General features: G+C 35.3%; 1 protein-coding gene across 1 annotated transcript in view; it reads right to left on the minus strand.

Moving 5' to 3' along the window:
* LOC131051198 (5'-methylthioadenosine nucleosidase) overlaps window positions 1–17,905 on the minus strand; it is an 89,923-nt gene that overhangs the window by 29,307 nt on the left and 42,711 nt on the right. The window contains exons 3-7 of the mRNA XM_057985594.1: window positions 10,563–10,654; window positions 10,219–10,325; window positions 6,643–6,717; window positions 5,950–6,024; window positions 5,636–5,728 (exon numbers count right to left, since the gene is read on the minus strand). Of these exons, the coding sequence (XP_057841577.1) occupies window positions 5,636–5,728; window positions 5,950–6,024; window positions 6,643–6,717; window positions 10,219–10,325; window positions 10,563–10,654 (442 nt within the window). The remainder of the gene's footprint in view (window positions 1–5,635; window positions 5,729–5,949; window positions 6,025–6,642; window positions 6,718–10,218; window positions 10,326–10,562; window positions 10,655–17,905) is intronic.

A 17,905-nucleotide genomic window follows, 5' to 3' on the forward strand; every position in this document is an offset into this window, starting at 1 on the left:
CTGATTCTAACTTTACCACGGCTAACAATATTTAAACAAGAATCATCACTCAAGTACACCTTACTTCCATCAAATTCTTCATATTCAAAAAACCTCTCTATTAGAGGTCATATGGAAAGATGTACTTGGGTCAATTAACCATGCATCATTAAAGGCATGCAATGCCAAAGTTGCAATGAACACATCACAATCTTCATTCTCAAATTCAAAATCAAAATCAAATTTCTTCTTCTTCTTCTTTTCTTCTTTGAACTCCTTACGAAAGTGTCCAGGCTTACCACAATTCCAAAAAATAACTTAGGCTTTCTAGGAGATTTGGATCTCCCCTTGAACTTGGATTTGTCACACTTTTCATCCTTCTTGCCTTTTTCTTTATGTTTTACACAAACATTTAAGGCCTCCTTGGCACTGATGGATATCTTCCTCCTCATTTCATCAAAAAGCAAAGAACCCACCATATCTTCAATCTTCAAGATAACAGAAGTACTCCCAATAGCCATAACAAGAGAAACCCATAAATCAGGCAAAGAACAAAGCAAGATCTGACATTTCTCCTCATCCATTTTGACACCAACTGATGCCAATTGAGCCACCAACATATTGAATGCTTCTAGGTGGTATGTGATTAGTCCACCCTCCTCCATTCTCAAGGAATACAATTTCTTCCTCAAGAAATTTTTATACACTAAAGATTTGGTTTGATACATCTCACCAAGTTTCTTCTATAGTGTTCTACAAAGGACTCTTCATGGACATTGATTAAAACAGAATCTACCAAGCACAATTTGATAAGACCCTTAGCTTTACAATCCATAACATCATATTGAGCAACCAAAGTAGGATGTATAGGCCTAAAAAACATTCTCATCAATAGCATCGCACATATCTCAATTTACAATACATCCTCCATCTTTAGCTTCCAGATCTCAAAATTGTAACCAATAAATTTTTCCAACTCTATTCTCCTTGATGAACTTGCCATCTAAAAATTCAAGCAACAAGATCACAAAGTATCTTCTACACAAGCTCCCACTCAAATATAGATTAATTCAAAAAACCCAACAACCCACAATTGAAACCCAATAGTATCAAAGCTTGATCAATTTTAGTTTTTTCCCAAGTTACCAAATTAGGTGCAAATACACAAATATAGTGATACAACAATTTTTTGGGAGATGGCTTATTAGATTAATATAGATTAATGTTAGCACTATAGGATAGATCTTAGCATTATGGGATATATGTTAGTTTTATATATGTTAATATTGTGCTATCATTAGCACATTGTTGTAGGTTGTTCACATAGTTTATAGGTTGTAAGTTGTAAGTCGTTTTACATAGGTAGTAGGTTGTTTAGAGTTTGTTCCTAAATAATAAGACCGCTTGTTTCATTCTTTGACTTATATAATAAGCCATTCTTGTAATGTCCCCTACCGGAAGGCTACCTGTTTCCCAATAATTATTAAACATTATTATGTCTTAAATTAAGTTACTAAGGTTAGAAAACATCCAATCTCAATAACTTAATTTAAGACATAATAATGTTTGATAATTATTGTGAAACAGGTAGCCTTCTAGTAAGGGACATTACAAATGGTATCAGAGCTTTGATCCTACCATCCTACTAGGTAAAGATGAATCAATGAATCATTCTAGTAAATAAGAAGGATCTAAAAGATTTTGTATTCACATGTATGCTCTGTGTTTGCATATATCCATTTGTATACTTCATGTTTTCAAGTGTATGCTCCATGTTTGGCTCTATATTCTTCGTTAATCTAGAATATGAGAATAACAAGAGTGAACCATCCAACATTCCATTTCCGGCGATGAAATTGTCTTACAAAGTAAGACTTCATAATTTCATTGTCTTGATCGCCTATCTCAGGTGGGTGGACTTGATCAAACTATTAATTAGTTAGAAAAGGACCGATCCCCTTTTCCCAGGAGTTGCCACGATTCTATTAGTTAGCAAAGGATTAATTGAAACAGTTTGATTGATCAAACTTGGGCACTATTAATCAAAGAGAGATTATGAAGAGAGAATGGTCTGGTATAGGGAGGCGTCTCCTCCCAACCAACACAGCCAGCAGTGGAAAGAAGTACGACTTTCCAAGAATAAGGGATATAAAATACTATCATTGCCAATGAATACAAAAACACCTCTTCAGATATCCACATCACTCGGCAATAAATACAGTAACAAAGGCAGATTGAATTCAATCAGGAAGAATACAAGTAATCTGCAAGTGGAAATCGTGCATGACAACCTAATCGACAGAATGGTATGACATATCTGAATTATGTTTTAAGAGAATATTTGCAAGATATATAATAGGGAATATTAAGAATAAGAAACAATTAGTAGTAGTATGAAATATCATAATTATTAGTATAAACACATTGTATTAGTAATTAATAAGCAGAACACGATTTATGCTTAATTTCAATTACATGCATTATCTTCCACAATACATAAAGAATCAATATTTATATGTTCCAGTCCTCAGTCTTCCGCTAATGCCTTTGTAAGGATACGGGGTTTGTGTAGGAAGAAGCGGAGTAATTCTGTCACAAGACAGGTAAATCCCAAGATGGGGTAAGGACATATATTTCTGAAGCCTTGAGGGAGAGTCCCGAGATGGGCATGAACAGGTGTTCCTGAAACCTTGAGGGAGCCTACTTGTAGACAGTTTCCAAGTGACCTGGCACAGTAATTCCACAATCCTCTATTAGGGTTAGGGAAGTAATAAGGATAAACCCTTAATATAATTGGTTATTGATTGTATTATGAAGAATTAGTTGTTCTCTAATCTCAATGATCAGATTAAAGGCATGATGTGTGGTGATATATGGTCTAATTATGGAAAATAGGCTTAATCCTAGTAGGGGACATTACCATTCTACAATGTAATATTCATCAACTCAAGAATATAAGATAATTATGGTATCAAAGCCTAAAAATGTAGTATTTATTCTATATGGTATATGGAGAATTTGAACCTACTCTCTATGTCAAAATCAATGACAGTGACATACTGATTCTAATTGTCTATGTTGATGATTTTTCCATCACCGGAAGTAGTGCTTTTTAAATTGAATAGGTGAAACATGATATATATTTTGCTATGAAATGACAGACCTATGCCTGATTCCATGTCATTTAAAAAAATAAATTCCAGTGACTAAATGTAATCCTACATCTACGCCTATGGAAGTTGGGATCAAAATTTTGAGTCTAAACTAATATTGTTTCATCACTATGGAATGAAATTGTGTATCGACAATCAGTAGGTGGTTTGATTTATCTTACTACCACTAGACTAGATCTATGTTTTGCAGTTAGTTCTCTTTCTCAATTCATTTCTAAGCCTCGAGAGGAACTTTGGCAAGCTGCAAAACAATTCCTTCACTATATTAAAGGGTCCCTTGACTTTGGCATTCTATATCAGCAATTTGTTGACTCCGTGCTAACTAGATATACTAATAGTAATACAGATTAGTTGATAAAGAAAGCCTACAACAAGTTATGTTTTTACTCTTGGTTCAGGAGCAATTTCTTGGCAGAGCAAGCTACAATACACATCTGCCTCATCTTCCACTAAGGCAAAACATAAGACAATAGCCAGTATAGGTTGTAAGGCAATGTGACTGAGAAAGCTATTGGATTCTCATCGATGTCTTATCACTGACAACCCACAGGCGTGGCCTGGATTGTCAGCCATTCTGGATCATGATCAGGTTTCATCTGGATTCGGTTCCAGACTTTGATGTAAACTTTTTCTGAATTATATTTACAACCTAAAAACTATGTTATATTAATACAATATTAATATTAGGCTATACTTGAGTAAATCAATTTTTTTACTATATTCAAAAAACCTATATTAATACCATCTTATCTATAAACCATATTAATATGGATTATTTTTTTTAATGTATATTTCAGAAATTTATATTAACGTGGTGATCAGACAGAGAGAAATATACTTTTTTAAACCATCCCAACATTATATTTGATATGGTATCTCCATGAAGGTTATGTGGGCAATGCAAAAAAAACATTCAAAGAACTTTAAATGTTATAGTTGATAGAAGGTATTTAAATATTAATTTTTTATGCTTTAAGAAGATAGGGTCTTGTATTTAAAATTATCTGGGTAGTTTGTTTTTTTAAAAACCATCGCAGTATTATAGTTGATATCCATTACTAAGATGGTTTTATTGAGTTTTCCTTTAGAAGTGGTTTCTTTCCATCTATTTTGTTGGTTCAAGACTAGAATAACATCTAGCAAAATAAAACTCATGAAATTGTATTCAAATAGCAACCGCATGATGTTGAAAAGAGATAAATCTCATCCACCAACCTCTGCAGCTGTTCTTCCTTCCTGCAGCAAATAAAACTCACGATATAACAAAAACGCTACCATTTAGGACCTCTTTGGATCCAAAAAATTTAAAACCTTCAAAAATTGCATCCACCTCTAGGATGACTGATAATTTTGCTCTAGAAATGCAACATTGTCACTAGGATCAATCCAATTTGACTAGCAAACAGTAGAATCATTTTTTATAGGAAAATGGCAAACCCTAATCATATTCACTAGCAATTTAAACCAAGATTTGCTTCTAGGATTTTTTATACCCAAAATTGGTCTGTATATCTGTCCATTCAGCAACATAGTTTTTTTCTCAAAACTCATAGTGTTGGGGCATTTAAACAAGCAAGTACTCCCCCATATCTCAAAGCCAAGTCATTGGATGGGTAACTCATGTGATGCCTATAACTCACAAGTAGGCAAGTAGACAAACCCTAGTTGAATTCACAAATGGTTCAAAACAAGATCTGACTCTAGGATGTTTGTACTCGAGATTGGCCTATATTTCTACCAATTTGGCAAATAGTTTTCTCTCAAGGCTCGCAAGTTTTTAGCAAGTCCTTGGGAAAGTAAACCAGCGAGTACTCGCCCATATCTCGGAAGCAAGTTATTGGATGAGTAACTCATGTGATGCCCAGAATTCACAAGTAGGTGAGTCACTCACTAGATTTGAACAAAGTCTAGTATGATTTCTTCAACAATGAAAAAAAAAGTAGCATTTGGTAATGGGTAGTATCAACATCATCAACTAAAGACAACATTGCAAGATTAAAAAAAAAGTTACAAAAGAATGTAAATTATTTGAAAATTAGGGAACAATACTGAGTCATTCAACGAGTGAGCTAGTTAATTGCCAGTTCTTTTACCAGACACCGATATGATTTCTGAAACAGTCAAAAAAAGCAAGTAGCATGTGTATGTGCAGCGTCAACTATAAATAGACTAAAGCCAACATTGCAAAATAATCAAAAGTTGTCAAAGAATGTATTTTTTTTTAAATTATGGCAAAAGACTCACCTCATTCAACGAGAAGAGGAAAAAAAGTTCTCACATATATATAGTAATTACTTAAATTCCTCCCTTCTAAATTATTGAAATGGATTTTCAAGAGTCCCGATGCAGCAATTAAAATTAGTTCATTTGTCCATAACAAGATTTTTATTGCTTTTATTATACTGCATAATAAAGGCAGTGACCACGAAAATTTGTTCAGTGTTAATGCGAAGGATCAAAAAGACAACAAAACCTTCACATACCTCCATATCCTTGATTGTAGTTTCATTGGCCCTTATCAACTCTTCATCTTGTGAAGACATGTCAAGAGAATCACCGGTTGATAATTTTCCAACCTGTAAGAGAAATAAGTATTAAGAATATAAATGAGATCAAGTTTCTCTTATTTCTAAGTCTAAAGAATAAATTTTGTATGTACAAATTTCTATTAAGTCCGAACCAAAGTTGTAAACACAAATTTAATTCCAAACATATCATTTTTTGGTGAGTATCTGAAGAAAAATGAAATACTGACACTACAGACCTCAAGGTAAAGAAATATGCAAACCAAGATTACCTTGAAACCAAGTTCTTTAACAAGATTTGGTGTTGAGATGGTTGTCCTGGATCTAACTCCATACTGATCAAAGACCTGCCAAAAACCCAGAGAAAGTGTTATGGAAGCATTGATCTAGCCTCTAACCATTATATTTACTTTAGATTCCTAGAGCATGCAAAATGGGTTTAGACCTTAATGATCGCTGATTATCAGTGCTCTGTCAGTTTCATTTAGATGTGCTTGGGACCCAGACTGAGATTCTCATAAGTTGGATGCATATCTAAAACTCTAAAACCACAAAAATCTAAGAGGCTTCCGATGATTGCATCCAAAATGAAGTTTATATCCAGTAGCAAGACCCCTCAATTACTGGTCTATAGAGTTGTTCTAATAACTTTAAGTGGCATGCAGCCTATAGACTGCACAATATTTTTTGCAGAGATCTAATAATCTGCCACTTTCCTTCCACAGATCTACATGGAATGTTTCCCATCTTGATCAAAGAGGTTCGGGCTTCTATTTCATATCAATAAAGATAACAGCAATGTGCTTTTGTGATAGATGATATCTGTACTGGAATCCAGCATGCCCTCTTTTCCATCTCCAAAAATGACAACCCAGGTGTGTGGATGGCATTTTGAGAATGCAAAAGGAAACAAAAGGATCCAGATATTAAACCAAAACCTTTAATAGGTGGTTATAGAAGCTTACAGGAATTGGAATTCTGCGATCATGAAAAGCAATATCAGTTGCCAAATAGACATCTCCAACGCATGCTCCCTTGACCTAATTTTAATGAAAGCAGTCAGCCAGAGTAAACTCATTTTATTATTCCTGTTCAATGAACAAATCTTAAAAAATGATTCCAAGAAATGGGGAATAAAATGATAAAGAATTATTCAACATAAATAGTTCACAATTTATTACTAAAGAACTTCAAATAACAGCCATTCTTCCTTTACATTATTAGAAAATTTTACAAAAGTCATAAAGAGAGATTTCGAGAAAATAATTCCAAAAGCTGCAATCCTGAAGCAAACCTTAATTAACTTAATGGAGTATAGACTTTTATAGATTAAAGTAGATTTGGTCGTCAAAAGAGATGAACAAGGAGTAGATAGCACAAACATTTAATAAAACTTCAGTTTTCAACAAAGTTTGCTCACACAGCAGACTATTCCAAGAAAGATGTTTCCAGAATATTTCTTTCTGGAATCCTTCTTCATTATCATCTCAGCCCATCTTTTTAAATTTAGGGCAAATAATTCCAAAGATGATATCATTCAAGTTTCAGGTATGAATTCTCATAGTTGGCCAAATATTTTAACTTATATCAGTTATATGCTATTATTAGAATCTAAAACAGTGATCAGGCAATCCAAAGGATAAAAGTTTTATTATTTATCATATTCATTAGAGTGCACAAAGGAAACAGAAAGAAACTAAATTAGCATCCATGAATGACCAAAATAGATTGATCGGACTCAAAAGGACAACCAGCAATAATAGCAGTAAGAGATTTCTAATGTATCTGCCATATAAACATTCAATAGTCTGCCAAAAAACAGTTGTCATGGGATCAAAAAATAAACACTACAGCCTATAGAAATATATGATTCCAGCAAAAAATATACAACCCCTAGAAGATAAAATGAAGTGAGATTAGTTACCCGTACAAAAGAGCAATTACATGGTATAGGACAGGTGGAGTAGGAAACCTAATTGTTATTAAGATCAGAGCCAACAATGGTAACAAATGACAGGTTATTAGAATATTTAATTATATTTTAATTAGCTTTATTTAGTTATTTATTTATGGTCATTTAGCTTTTTAGCTTTTTAGCTTTTTAGTTTAAACTTAAACAACTAGTTCTTAATTTAGAACGTTGTCTTGTAAACTCTTTATATACAATATACTGTTGAATAGATAATCAGATTATTTGAGCAATCAATTTTTCATGGTATCTGAGCCTAGGTCGATGGGCTCTTTTAGAGTTTGGCGAATTTTTATTCGTGATTTCTTACCTGGAATTAATTCCAAAAAAAAAATTTAATTGTTTCTTTATGAAAAACAAACAATTCTGCAATTTTTGAAGTGTTTTTTTTTATGACTTGCCTAGGGTTTCTGTGCACAAATTTGGGTGACCAGAATTACTTTTTTGAGCCGCGAGTTGGGTTCGTGCAAAATCACTAAGTTTTTTCTGTTGCCGTGTGAAGAGTTTTTCCCACGTGAAGATTTCTGGTTGTGGGTGTGGCTTTCCAGTGACGCCTTTCTGTTTTTCTTTCCACGTTTCTGCTTGATCGTGATTTTCGCGATAACTCACGCGACCCATTTGAAGGCTCTATTCTGTAAGCACAGGATCTTTCTCTGCCTGTCTTGGTCTTCACTCTATGCCCTGATTCGTGTTGGTTCTAGCCGCGCGATTTGATTCTAGATCGCGCGATTTTTTGCGCCTTCCGCATGCAATTTTCAGTCGTTTTCTGGGCGCGCAAAGGGTTTCTGCAGCGGTGTTTAGCCAACTTTTTTGCACTGTTCACGAGATTATTTCTTTTAGACATTCGCGTTTTTATTTAGCCCGCGATTTGACTTGCAGTGGCCGCGGCAGGGTTTTTTGACCTCAGTTTTTTTTTTCAACTTGCTGCTCGCGAGTTTTGTGGATTGGACGGGCTCTGTCAAATGCAACCAGAGTTTTGGGTTTTTAATAAATTTTTTATCCAAAAAAATCATTCTGGGTTTTTTATATTTATTTTGCCTTAAAAAATAATTATTTTGGGTTTATATTATGTCCCTTAAAAATCCAATTATTTTCAGATTTTCCTGTTCTGGGTTTTCTGATTTTTCGCAATAAAAAATCATGGGAGGGTTTTTACTCGATTTTTTTCCTCAAAAAATCAAGGTTTATGATTTTTCACCATAAAAAATCATGGGAGGGTTTTTGCTTGAGTTTTTTTCCTCAAAAAATCAGGGTTTTATTGCGTGATGTCTAGTGTTTTACCACGTGATGTCTTGTCTTTTACCACGTGATGTTTTGGGTCTTGCCACACGACGTTTCAGGGTTTTGTTCAATTTTTTCCTCAAAAATCATTTCAAGGTTTTTGGTCCTATTTAGGGTTTTTACCTTTTTTTTCCACAAAAAATGATGATTTGTAACTTCAGTTTTGAAGGGTTTGCCGATTTTTCCTCAAAATCATGGTTTCAGGTTTCTATTTGATTACCCAACATAAGGTTGGATGGATTCTAATATTCTTGATCATTAACACTTTGTAGATCCTGGGAGGGTCTCCGCCGCAGCAAAGTGTTCTTTCCGTTTGTGACCAAAAGACCTGCAGTGTCTTTTATAGGGTAGTTAGTTGATACAATGACCATTAAGGGAGGGTATTAGAATATTTAATTATATTTTAATTAGCTTTATTTAGTTATTTATTAACGGTCATTTGGCTTTTTAGCTTTTTAGTTTTCACTTAAACGACTAATTCTTAATTTAGAACGTCGTCTTGTAAACTCTTTATCTACGGTTGTATACCGTTGAATAGATAATCCGATTATTTGAGCAATCAATTTTTCACAAGTTGCATAACCTCAATTCCATATTAACTACCAAATTGCATGACTTAACCAGGACAATAGATCTCAGACTGGCCAAGCTACCAATGGTAAATTTAGGACCCGGGCCCACAAGCAACTATTACATTTGCAGAATTTGCTAAAGCTATTGGGTATGCAAAACAACTCTAAGATTGAATAGAGGGTTGAGTTAGACAAGGAAAGCAGCAAATATAAGATTGAAAAATATCGACTACACTTCCAAGTTTAAAGATAATAAAGGTTAACATATAGAAAAAAAAATGGCCCTAAAGAATTCCATAAGATTAACATATGTAAAAGATAATAATATTATTGGTAGCCAACCAAAGCAGAAATAAAGCCTATAATGTCAAAATCTAAACACTGGTCAGATTTAAGGAGCCAATGCAGATTATGTCCTTTCATGTATGCCCTAATTGGGCTCTGATAAGGATATTGAGCTAATTCAGTTTATTTATATTCTAATCATGAACTTGATGGTTCTAGTATTCATACAATATGGTCACAATCCACATAGACTTCTACAAATGTTCTGTTGGCATACATTATGAATGCAGAAATATTCTAGCAAAGTCAAGACAATGAAGAATAGCATGCCTTTTGTCCAAGCAAAAGTAAGTAGACCATTCAAGTCAAAATACCAAGTTACCAAATAAAATTTGAAAAAAGAAATACATCAGGAAAACCTATGGGTTAAATACCTTGAATCCACCTGCAGTGCCTACATTTAAAACAATATCTGGTTTCAGTGCCTGCACTGACGCATAAGTCACAAGAGCTGCACTTACTGTTCCAACACTATCAACACCTGCACCATGGAATACAAAGATGTTAGGTTTTAGATTAAATTTTACAGCAGTCTGAGGGCATGAACAGAATTAGAATGAAATTTTTATAACATTTCAAATGACTGGGAGCTTCTTGTGAGACACATAATATCAGCATGAGGTAATAAACTAGAGAAAATTTGTGATAGCGTTTATAAACTTCTATTAACCTTGGTTCTAACAAAGCTTGAGATCGAAATAAAAAAGTCAAGTTTTACCAAACATGGCATCTTTTCCTGGTATGACAATATTGATTTCAAGGTCCTTGTACTTTCCATGATATCTAATCCAGGGTACACACTTTGGAAACCTGTCCAAGACCCACCACATAAGTATATTAATTTCTATTTCTACGTGAAGCATGGTCACATGACATGGACTCATCATGAAATTAGAAAACATAAATGCATAAATTATTGAAATATTTTGAAAGGAAAAAATAAATTCATTGAGACAAGTACACATTGAATTAAGAAGTAAATATTAATAATTGATAATCAATATGAAACAAAAAACACACACAAAAATTTGTCACTTGGGAAAGAGGCTAGAGGGTAAAAATCTGAACACCGTGGATTTTAATAAGAATTGGTGTATCCCCCACCATACTAACAAATTCTTAGAAGTGATTATGTGCTTTGGGGTTCCCTTGCCTTGTGAATACTCACCAATACACGCCATTAGTTGAAATGTCATAGAAAAATAACTACTCATAGAAATTGGTTGTTATGGTAATTACTTAAGTATTATAAATACTCCCACAGTGAACAATCCCGCATAAAATATCTATATATCAGAGGTATATAGACAAATATATATCAAATACTACCAATGAGCTATAACCATAACAAATTTAAAATGCATCAAATATAGAAATTTACAAAAAATAAAAATTGGCCATTTTTACTCCATGAATAATTAATTTCATGGAGATCCAAGACACTCTCTAATTAAGTAGTAAACAGTCATGTACTTAGACGATAAAAGAGGCATTATCAGGGGTGTTTGAATCTTTTACACTCTGGAATTTAACCATTATGTCTTCATTTTGGTGGTGGACCATTTTCTCAATTCATCAAACATTGAGTGGTTGATAATAGCACTAGAATTAAACTGATATTTTGAAACTTGAAGTTTCATTATGACAACTGTTGGATATGGTAATATCTCATTTAAGGCTATTTAATGATATTTACTCACTATAAAGTTTTGTCCAATTTCTGGTTGGAAGCCCGATGGCCTGCTGAAATATTATTTCAGTTTCCTAATACAATCTTTTCTGCTATTTAAAAAAAAAGGGTAAAAGAAAAAACAAATGTATGTTATAAATGTCCAAAATTACTATTCAAAAAAGCTAAAAGAGATGTCGACCACTTTCTCTTGCACTGTAAGTTGTTATTACCTAGAGTTGGCTATCAATTGGTTTTGTTTTTAGTGGGCAACACCAACTAACTGTTGTCACAAAAGTGTGCACCCTTGTTGAGCTATCAACTCAGCAACCTTGTGAAACATGGAAACAACCCTGAAGTGTGGGACCTTGCGCAAAGGGGTTGAATCTCCGGAGTAGGCTGTCTTCCTTCTCAATCCAAGCGCAGGTGTTGAACCAACTCAACACTCCAAATTCTACTTCTAAACCTACCCTAACAGCTTGCAGAGGAAAAGAGAAGAAAGAAATGCTAAAATGAAAGGAGGTGATGAACCAAGATAGAGATGTTTCTCTCCCCACCTAGATTTGACACAAAGAACCAATCAAAATACCCAAGAGATGCATAAACTTCAGTTACATGAATGACCTCAACGCATGTATGGAGGTTAAAATTCATTGAATGTCAAAAGGGGAGAAGGCTTCCCACAAGTCACACCCAGAAACAAGTTAACACAGCATATACATGAGAGAAAGCCGGAAAACATGCACTTACAATGAAGATAAGAAAAACATACACAACATGCATAAGTTAAAGTAAGGCAACAATGATAACTTCAATTCACTCTTAGGCCAATGGCCAAACTTACAGTTGCAGAAATGCAAGAAAATATACAAATCTTCAAGAGAAGTGAAAAAGCAAGGAATAGCTCAAGCCAACAAGGAGAGAACCCTTTACAATGAGGCTTAACAACCTATATATAGCCAACTGGTCGTAGAGAAGAGACCAATGGTCAAGGAAGGCAGGGAATTGCACAGACCTGACATGGTGTTTATGTAAGCAACCTAGCCATACCCTAGCAAGGCAATCCCAAGAAGAAAAGTACTTCTAGAAGGTGGATTGCCTAACACTCCAAAGTCAGAGCATGCAGTCTTGACATGAAGGCCATCAAGTAACCATAAATAAGCATGGCCTTGGACTCCACTTGATGGCAATCCTGCAAAAATCATTAAATGTGCCCATGTAGCTCCACGAATGAAAGTAGACAAGCTACAAGAGTTGGTGGAGCATTAAGAGCCTTTAGTGTTGATCACACCATCTGGAAGTGTCGCAATCATCGAAAGTCGGAAGTCGAGCCCTGCCGCAAGGGGAGAGGAGACAGGAACCTAGGAATTTCGGGATTTCGAGGTTCCGAGTCCAAAGGAAAGAAAAGGCTTGGAACCTCGGGAATATGGGCTCAAGGGAAGGATAAGGCTGGGAACCCTGGAATTCCAGATTCTGGGTTCAAAGGAAGGAGAAGGTTGGGAACCTCGAGATTCCAGGATTCCAAGTTCAAAGGAAGGAGAAGGCTAGGAACCCTAGGATTTCGGGATCTGGGTTCAAAGGAAGGAGAAGGCTGGGAACCCGGGATTCTGCGATCAAAGGAAGGAGAAGGCTGGGAACCCCCGGATTCCGCATTCAAAGGAAGGAGAAGGCTGGGAACTTGCCTCCCAACAAGACAACACTTAACACTTCATGACCATTGGCCTTGTCCTTGATCAACTGGGGCAGCACAAGTCCATGGAACATATCTCTGATTGGTTCTCACTGATGGACCAAGGATATCATAAAAATGACAACAACATAATGTACATTACGTATTCTTGGTCTTGCTACCTCAAATCAGTTCCCTTGGGAGCCATAATGGATTCAGCACCAGCAATATTATGCTGGAATATTGGGTTGGAAAGAGATGGGAGGAAGTTTAGATTTATGGATTGGAAAAGAGTAATTTCAAGGATTGAAAATAGTATTCCCAAATCGCCTAGGGTGTAGACATACAAAGATAGTGATACTAAGCCAGCAAAACAAAGAGCAATTGCAAATTTGTACCAAAATACTCATGCTCATCCCCTAATAAATCGCTTGGTTGAAAAGTGCCCAATAAGTAAACAATAAATGTTCTCCTCTGAAGAAGGGATGGCTGAAACTTTTTTTGATCCAGCTGACAGAGGTTATCCGGAACCTGTAAGAGACAATGGTGATCCATAAACTGATCAAGATACTCTAAATCAGCTCACCATTCATGGATTCTATCAATGTTATCACTCAAAACAATCACCAAACAAGCAAAGAGCGGGTTACCAGTCCTCAACCTATGGGACAGTCATACAAATGCATCAAAACATCACTAATTAAAGGAAAAATAGAAACAGCAATGTAAACAACATGGGAATGACCAAGACAAGAATTTTGACCTGGAGCAACCTTGAGAAGGAGAAAACTCCAATTGAGGGGCAAATACCACCTCATCTCCACAATGTAATGCAGGAGCATCCCGAGTGAATAACAAGCGACATCATCCAAAATATTTTGAATTTTAATTTTTGTTTTTCAATGTTTATTTTTATACAATTTGTTGAGATTGAGGGTTTAGAATAGTGTATATTGCATAGTTGCATGGGTACTCGTACTCAGCCCCTGGGTACTCGTACCAGAGACTCAGACGCATATCCCGCACCGGAAACTTGGTTGGAAACGTCTCTATAGAGAGGAGACTTCCCGCTAACATATCCGCCCATTTCCCACTGTAAAAAAAGGGAAACCCTAAAATGTTTTAAAAAAAAAAAAAAAAACACAGGCAACAAAATAATCAAATTGCAGTACAAACGGAAAAAAAAAAAAACGCTCAAAACAAATGCAGGTCACAAGGATTTCTTAAAACGTTGCAACAGCCATTACTAAATTATTATATTACATTTAATGTCATTATATTTAATGTTCAATGTCATTATATTTTTGGAATTTCTATAAATTATTAAATTATATTTAAGAGAAATTGGCGTCTCCAAGTACCCACGTCTCCTATTTTGAAAAAATAGTCGTACCGGTACCAGCACCAATCTCCAAGTACCCCCGTACCCGGGCAACCTTGGTATATTGTGTATTGTGTATATTGGTCCAAGGAGTAGAGCGGGAATATTCTATCAACATACTAATTGAGTACATCCAGAGCAATCAAGATGAAATATTCACATGCCAATGCAACAATAAACATTCAGGAATATGTAGTAGAAGATTCAAATGTAGAGTGGAATACATGGAGACAAAAGTGTTCTAGAGTAAAGTACGAAGGTTTGGCACCATTTACATTGAATTAAAAAAATTAAAATTTCTGAAAAGAGAAATAAAAATAGAAGAAAGAAGGTGTTACTATTGCTTGTGTGACTCTTAGAGTCTCTAAGCTGCTGTGTGAGGGCACAACAAATTGCAGCATTGAGGATTTGAATAGTCAACAAAAGAAGAGTTGGGGATAGAAGTGAAGAGGTTTTTTTTGGTTACGTAGGAAGGTGGAGAGAGCAGCATTAGAGTAGTTAGATGCTTTGGCTTATGAATGAACAGAGAAAGGAAGACAATAAATTGCTGCATTGGTTTGAAGAAACAGAGTGTGAGTGTGGTGTGGTATGTAAGGAAAAGAAATTGGTAAACAAGTATGGAAAGGAGTTACAACTGCGTGAATAGAAAACTAGCATAGGAACTGTAGAATACAGAGCCAAACAGAATGAACTGATTGCTGCACTAAACCCAGGAAGAATGTGAAGAATAACTTGGTAATGCTGGAGGAGAATAACTTAAAAGCAAATATTGTAGTGCAGGTTAACATAAAGTGAACAGGGGATTATTAAGTAATGTTGTTTTATATTAATTTCCCTAGCAGATTCTAATAAAATTTCAGATACCTTGAAGTTTCATATTGTGCCTGAGTATATTGTGTTAAATTTGTGTGATCTTGGCTGCAATACTTCTCAGTCTGGAAAGACTCGAAGTATTGGTCTGCGTCACAATGTAATCAGCCAAATACAGTCAATACAATGTACAAAAGATTTGAACACAATATAAGAAGCTCATCAACACATTACAAGAGCTTCCAAGTACATACTGCTGTTATGTTCAAATGGTGTCTTCCAACGAAATCTCTCTTATTTACAATGAAGAAAATGAGTTCCAACCCATGTGCAGGCATCTGAACATGCTTGGGTATCCATACATTTGCCAAGGCCAGAGACACAAAATAATGCTTGGAAGTGGAAATAACAGTGGCGACCCCTCAAATTCCATGTTCAGAATGCATAGAAACAAGTTTACTGATTCTCAGTGATATGTTCACTACTTCATAGCATGTTCACCACAGGAGAAGGCCTGTTACTGCTCGCGTAAGCAGAAAACTTGCCAAAAGTAGCAATATATAAAGTTTTTGCAACCTATATGCAAGTCTGTCTTCTTCCCCCCGATGCTCAAGATCACCTTGAATCTTCAACAACTGTGCATACTAGTCCTCAGTGTGCCAAAACCAACTTATTCACATGTAGGAAATCCTTGGCTACTCTTTCTTGATTGAAATGGAGAAAAACTGACCTTAGGATCATGATCAAGATCCAATTTTTGGATTATACCTCCCTAATCAGGAGGCTTTGCTCCCCAAAAGCTTTGATACTCATAAGATGCATAAATTTCTTTCCGACAACCACTTCAGGGTGCAAATTTTCCTTGGTTGGGAGTTGTGTTTTCAAACCAAACAACCATGTTTTACATAAGTCTTTGTCTTTCTTTCTTTTGTAGGATCTTTTTCAAACTGTTCCAACAGACCTGGACTGAGATCTTCCAAAGACCTGGAGTCCTCAACAATTGTGCATACAAGTCCCCAATGCACCAAAAACACAATCTATTCACATGTAGGAACTCCTTGGCTAGTCTTAATTGATGAAAATGGAGAAAAACTGAACTTACAATCAGAATCAAGATCCAATTTTTGGGTTTCCCAATTAGAAGGTTTTTGGTACCCAAAAGCTTTGGGACTCATAAGATGCAGAAATTTCTTTCCAACATTCTCTTCAAGGTATCATTTTGCCTTGGTTGAAATGCCTTTTCAACTCAAACAACCATGTTTCATGAAATCTCATGTTTTTGTTTTCTCTGTAGGAACACATCTTGTTAAAACTCTTCCAATGGACATGAACTAAGATCTTCCGTGGATGACAAAACCAGCTCTTTTTATTCATCCAACATTGAAATCTCAAACCATCTCAAGTTCTTTGCAATAAACACCAAATACACTTTCATTTATGGGGGCAACCAAGCCAGAATTCACTTTTACCAACTTGTTCCAAAATTGAAAAGATCCCATACCATAGTGGTTTCACCTTCTATGCTAATCCTTTAAGCCTAGCCTTGCTCACATACAACCAAAATCTATCACCCACCTTGAACTTGTGCTCAGTGCAGTGTCAATGACTCAATCATACCTTCATTGGCTGCTCAAAAGCCCTTGCACTTGGAGCTGCACTTGTCTGATATGTTCAATAAACTTTTCAGCAAATATCAACCTGTGGATTAACATTTACCCTTTTGGAGTAGCTATCCCACGACTATATCAAGCAGGCGAGTAGGTAGAAAGCCTTAACATGTCTCAAATGGAGAAAGATTTGTCAGATAATGCATTGTTTGGTTGTAGGAATGTTGTATATATGCAAGACCTTCATCCCATGTTTTCACATGCTCCATACAGCACTCACAGAGTGGCTGCACCAATGTCCAGTTAACCACTTCAGTTTGTTCATCTATTTTTAGATGGAAAGCCTTGCTTCTTTCAGTTGGATATTTGTGTTATCCCATAAAATACACCAAATTTTACCAAGAAACCTGGAATTCCAGTCTGAAATAATGCTTTGAGGTAGACCAATATGAATCCAAATTTTGGAAACAAAAATTTCAGTTGCATCCTTACCCATCAAAGTCTCCTTGCATCGGATTAAGACACACATTTTGCTAAACATATCAACCACTACAAATAGATAGTCATGCCCTTTCTATGTCATGTAAAAACCACATACAAAATTCATCGAAGTACTCTCTCATGGCCATGATGAAACTAGAAGTGGCTAATAGTGCCAATGAGCATACCACTGCAAGTTTGAAAATGTTTTTTTAACTCCAAAATGAGCAGCTATCTTAGAAGCATGTGTTTCTCTCAAAAACATGAATCTCCTCTCCTTCAAAACATGCAACAAATTGCACTTGAAGTGTAGTCCATCTTTCAAAGAAAAATCATTTTTTCAGCAAAACTTGTCCTGCTTACCTTTTGTAATATCCCCTAATAATTTCTAAGTCAAAGTCACATTAATTCTTTTATACTAGTTTCCAATTCACTAATATAAATT

Source organism: Cryptomeria japonica, chromosome 5 (genome assembly GCF_030272615.1).
Source record: "Cryptomeria japonica chromosome 5, Sugi_1.0, whole genome shotgun sequence".
Classification (NCBI taxonomy): Eukaryota; Viridiplantae; Streptophyta; class Pinopsida; order Cupressales; family Cupressaceae; genus Cryptomeria; species Cryptomeria japonica.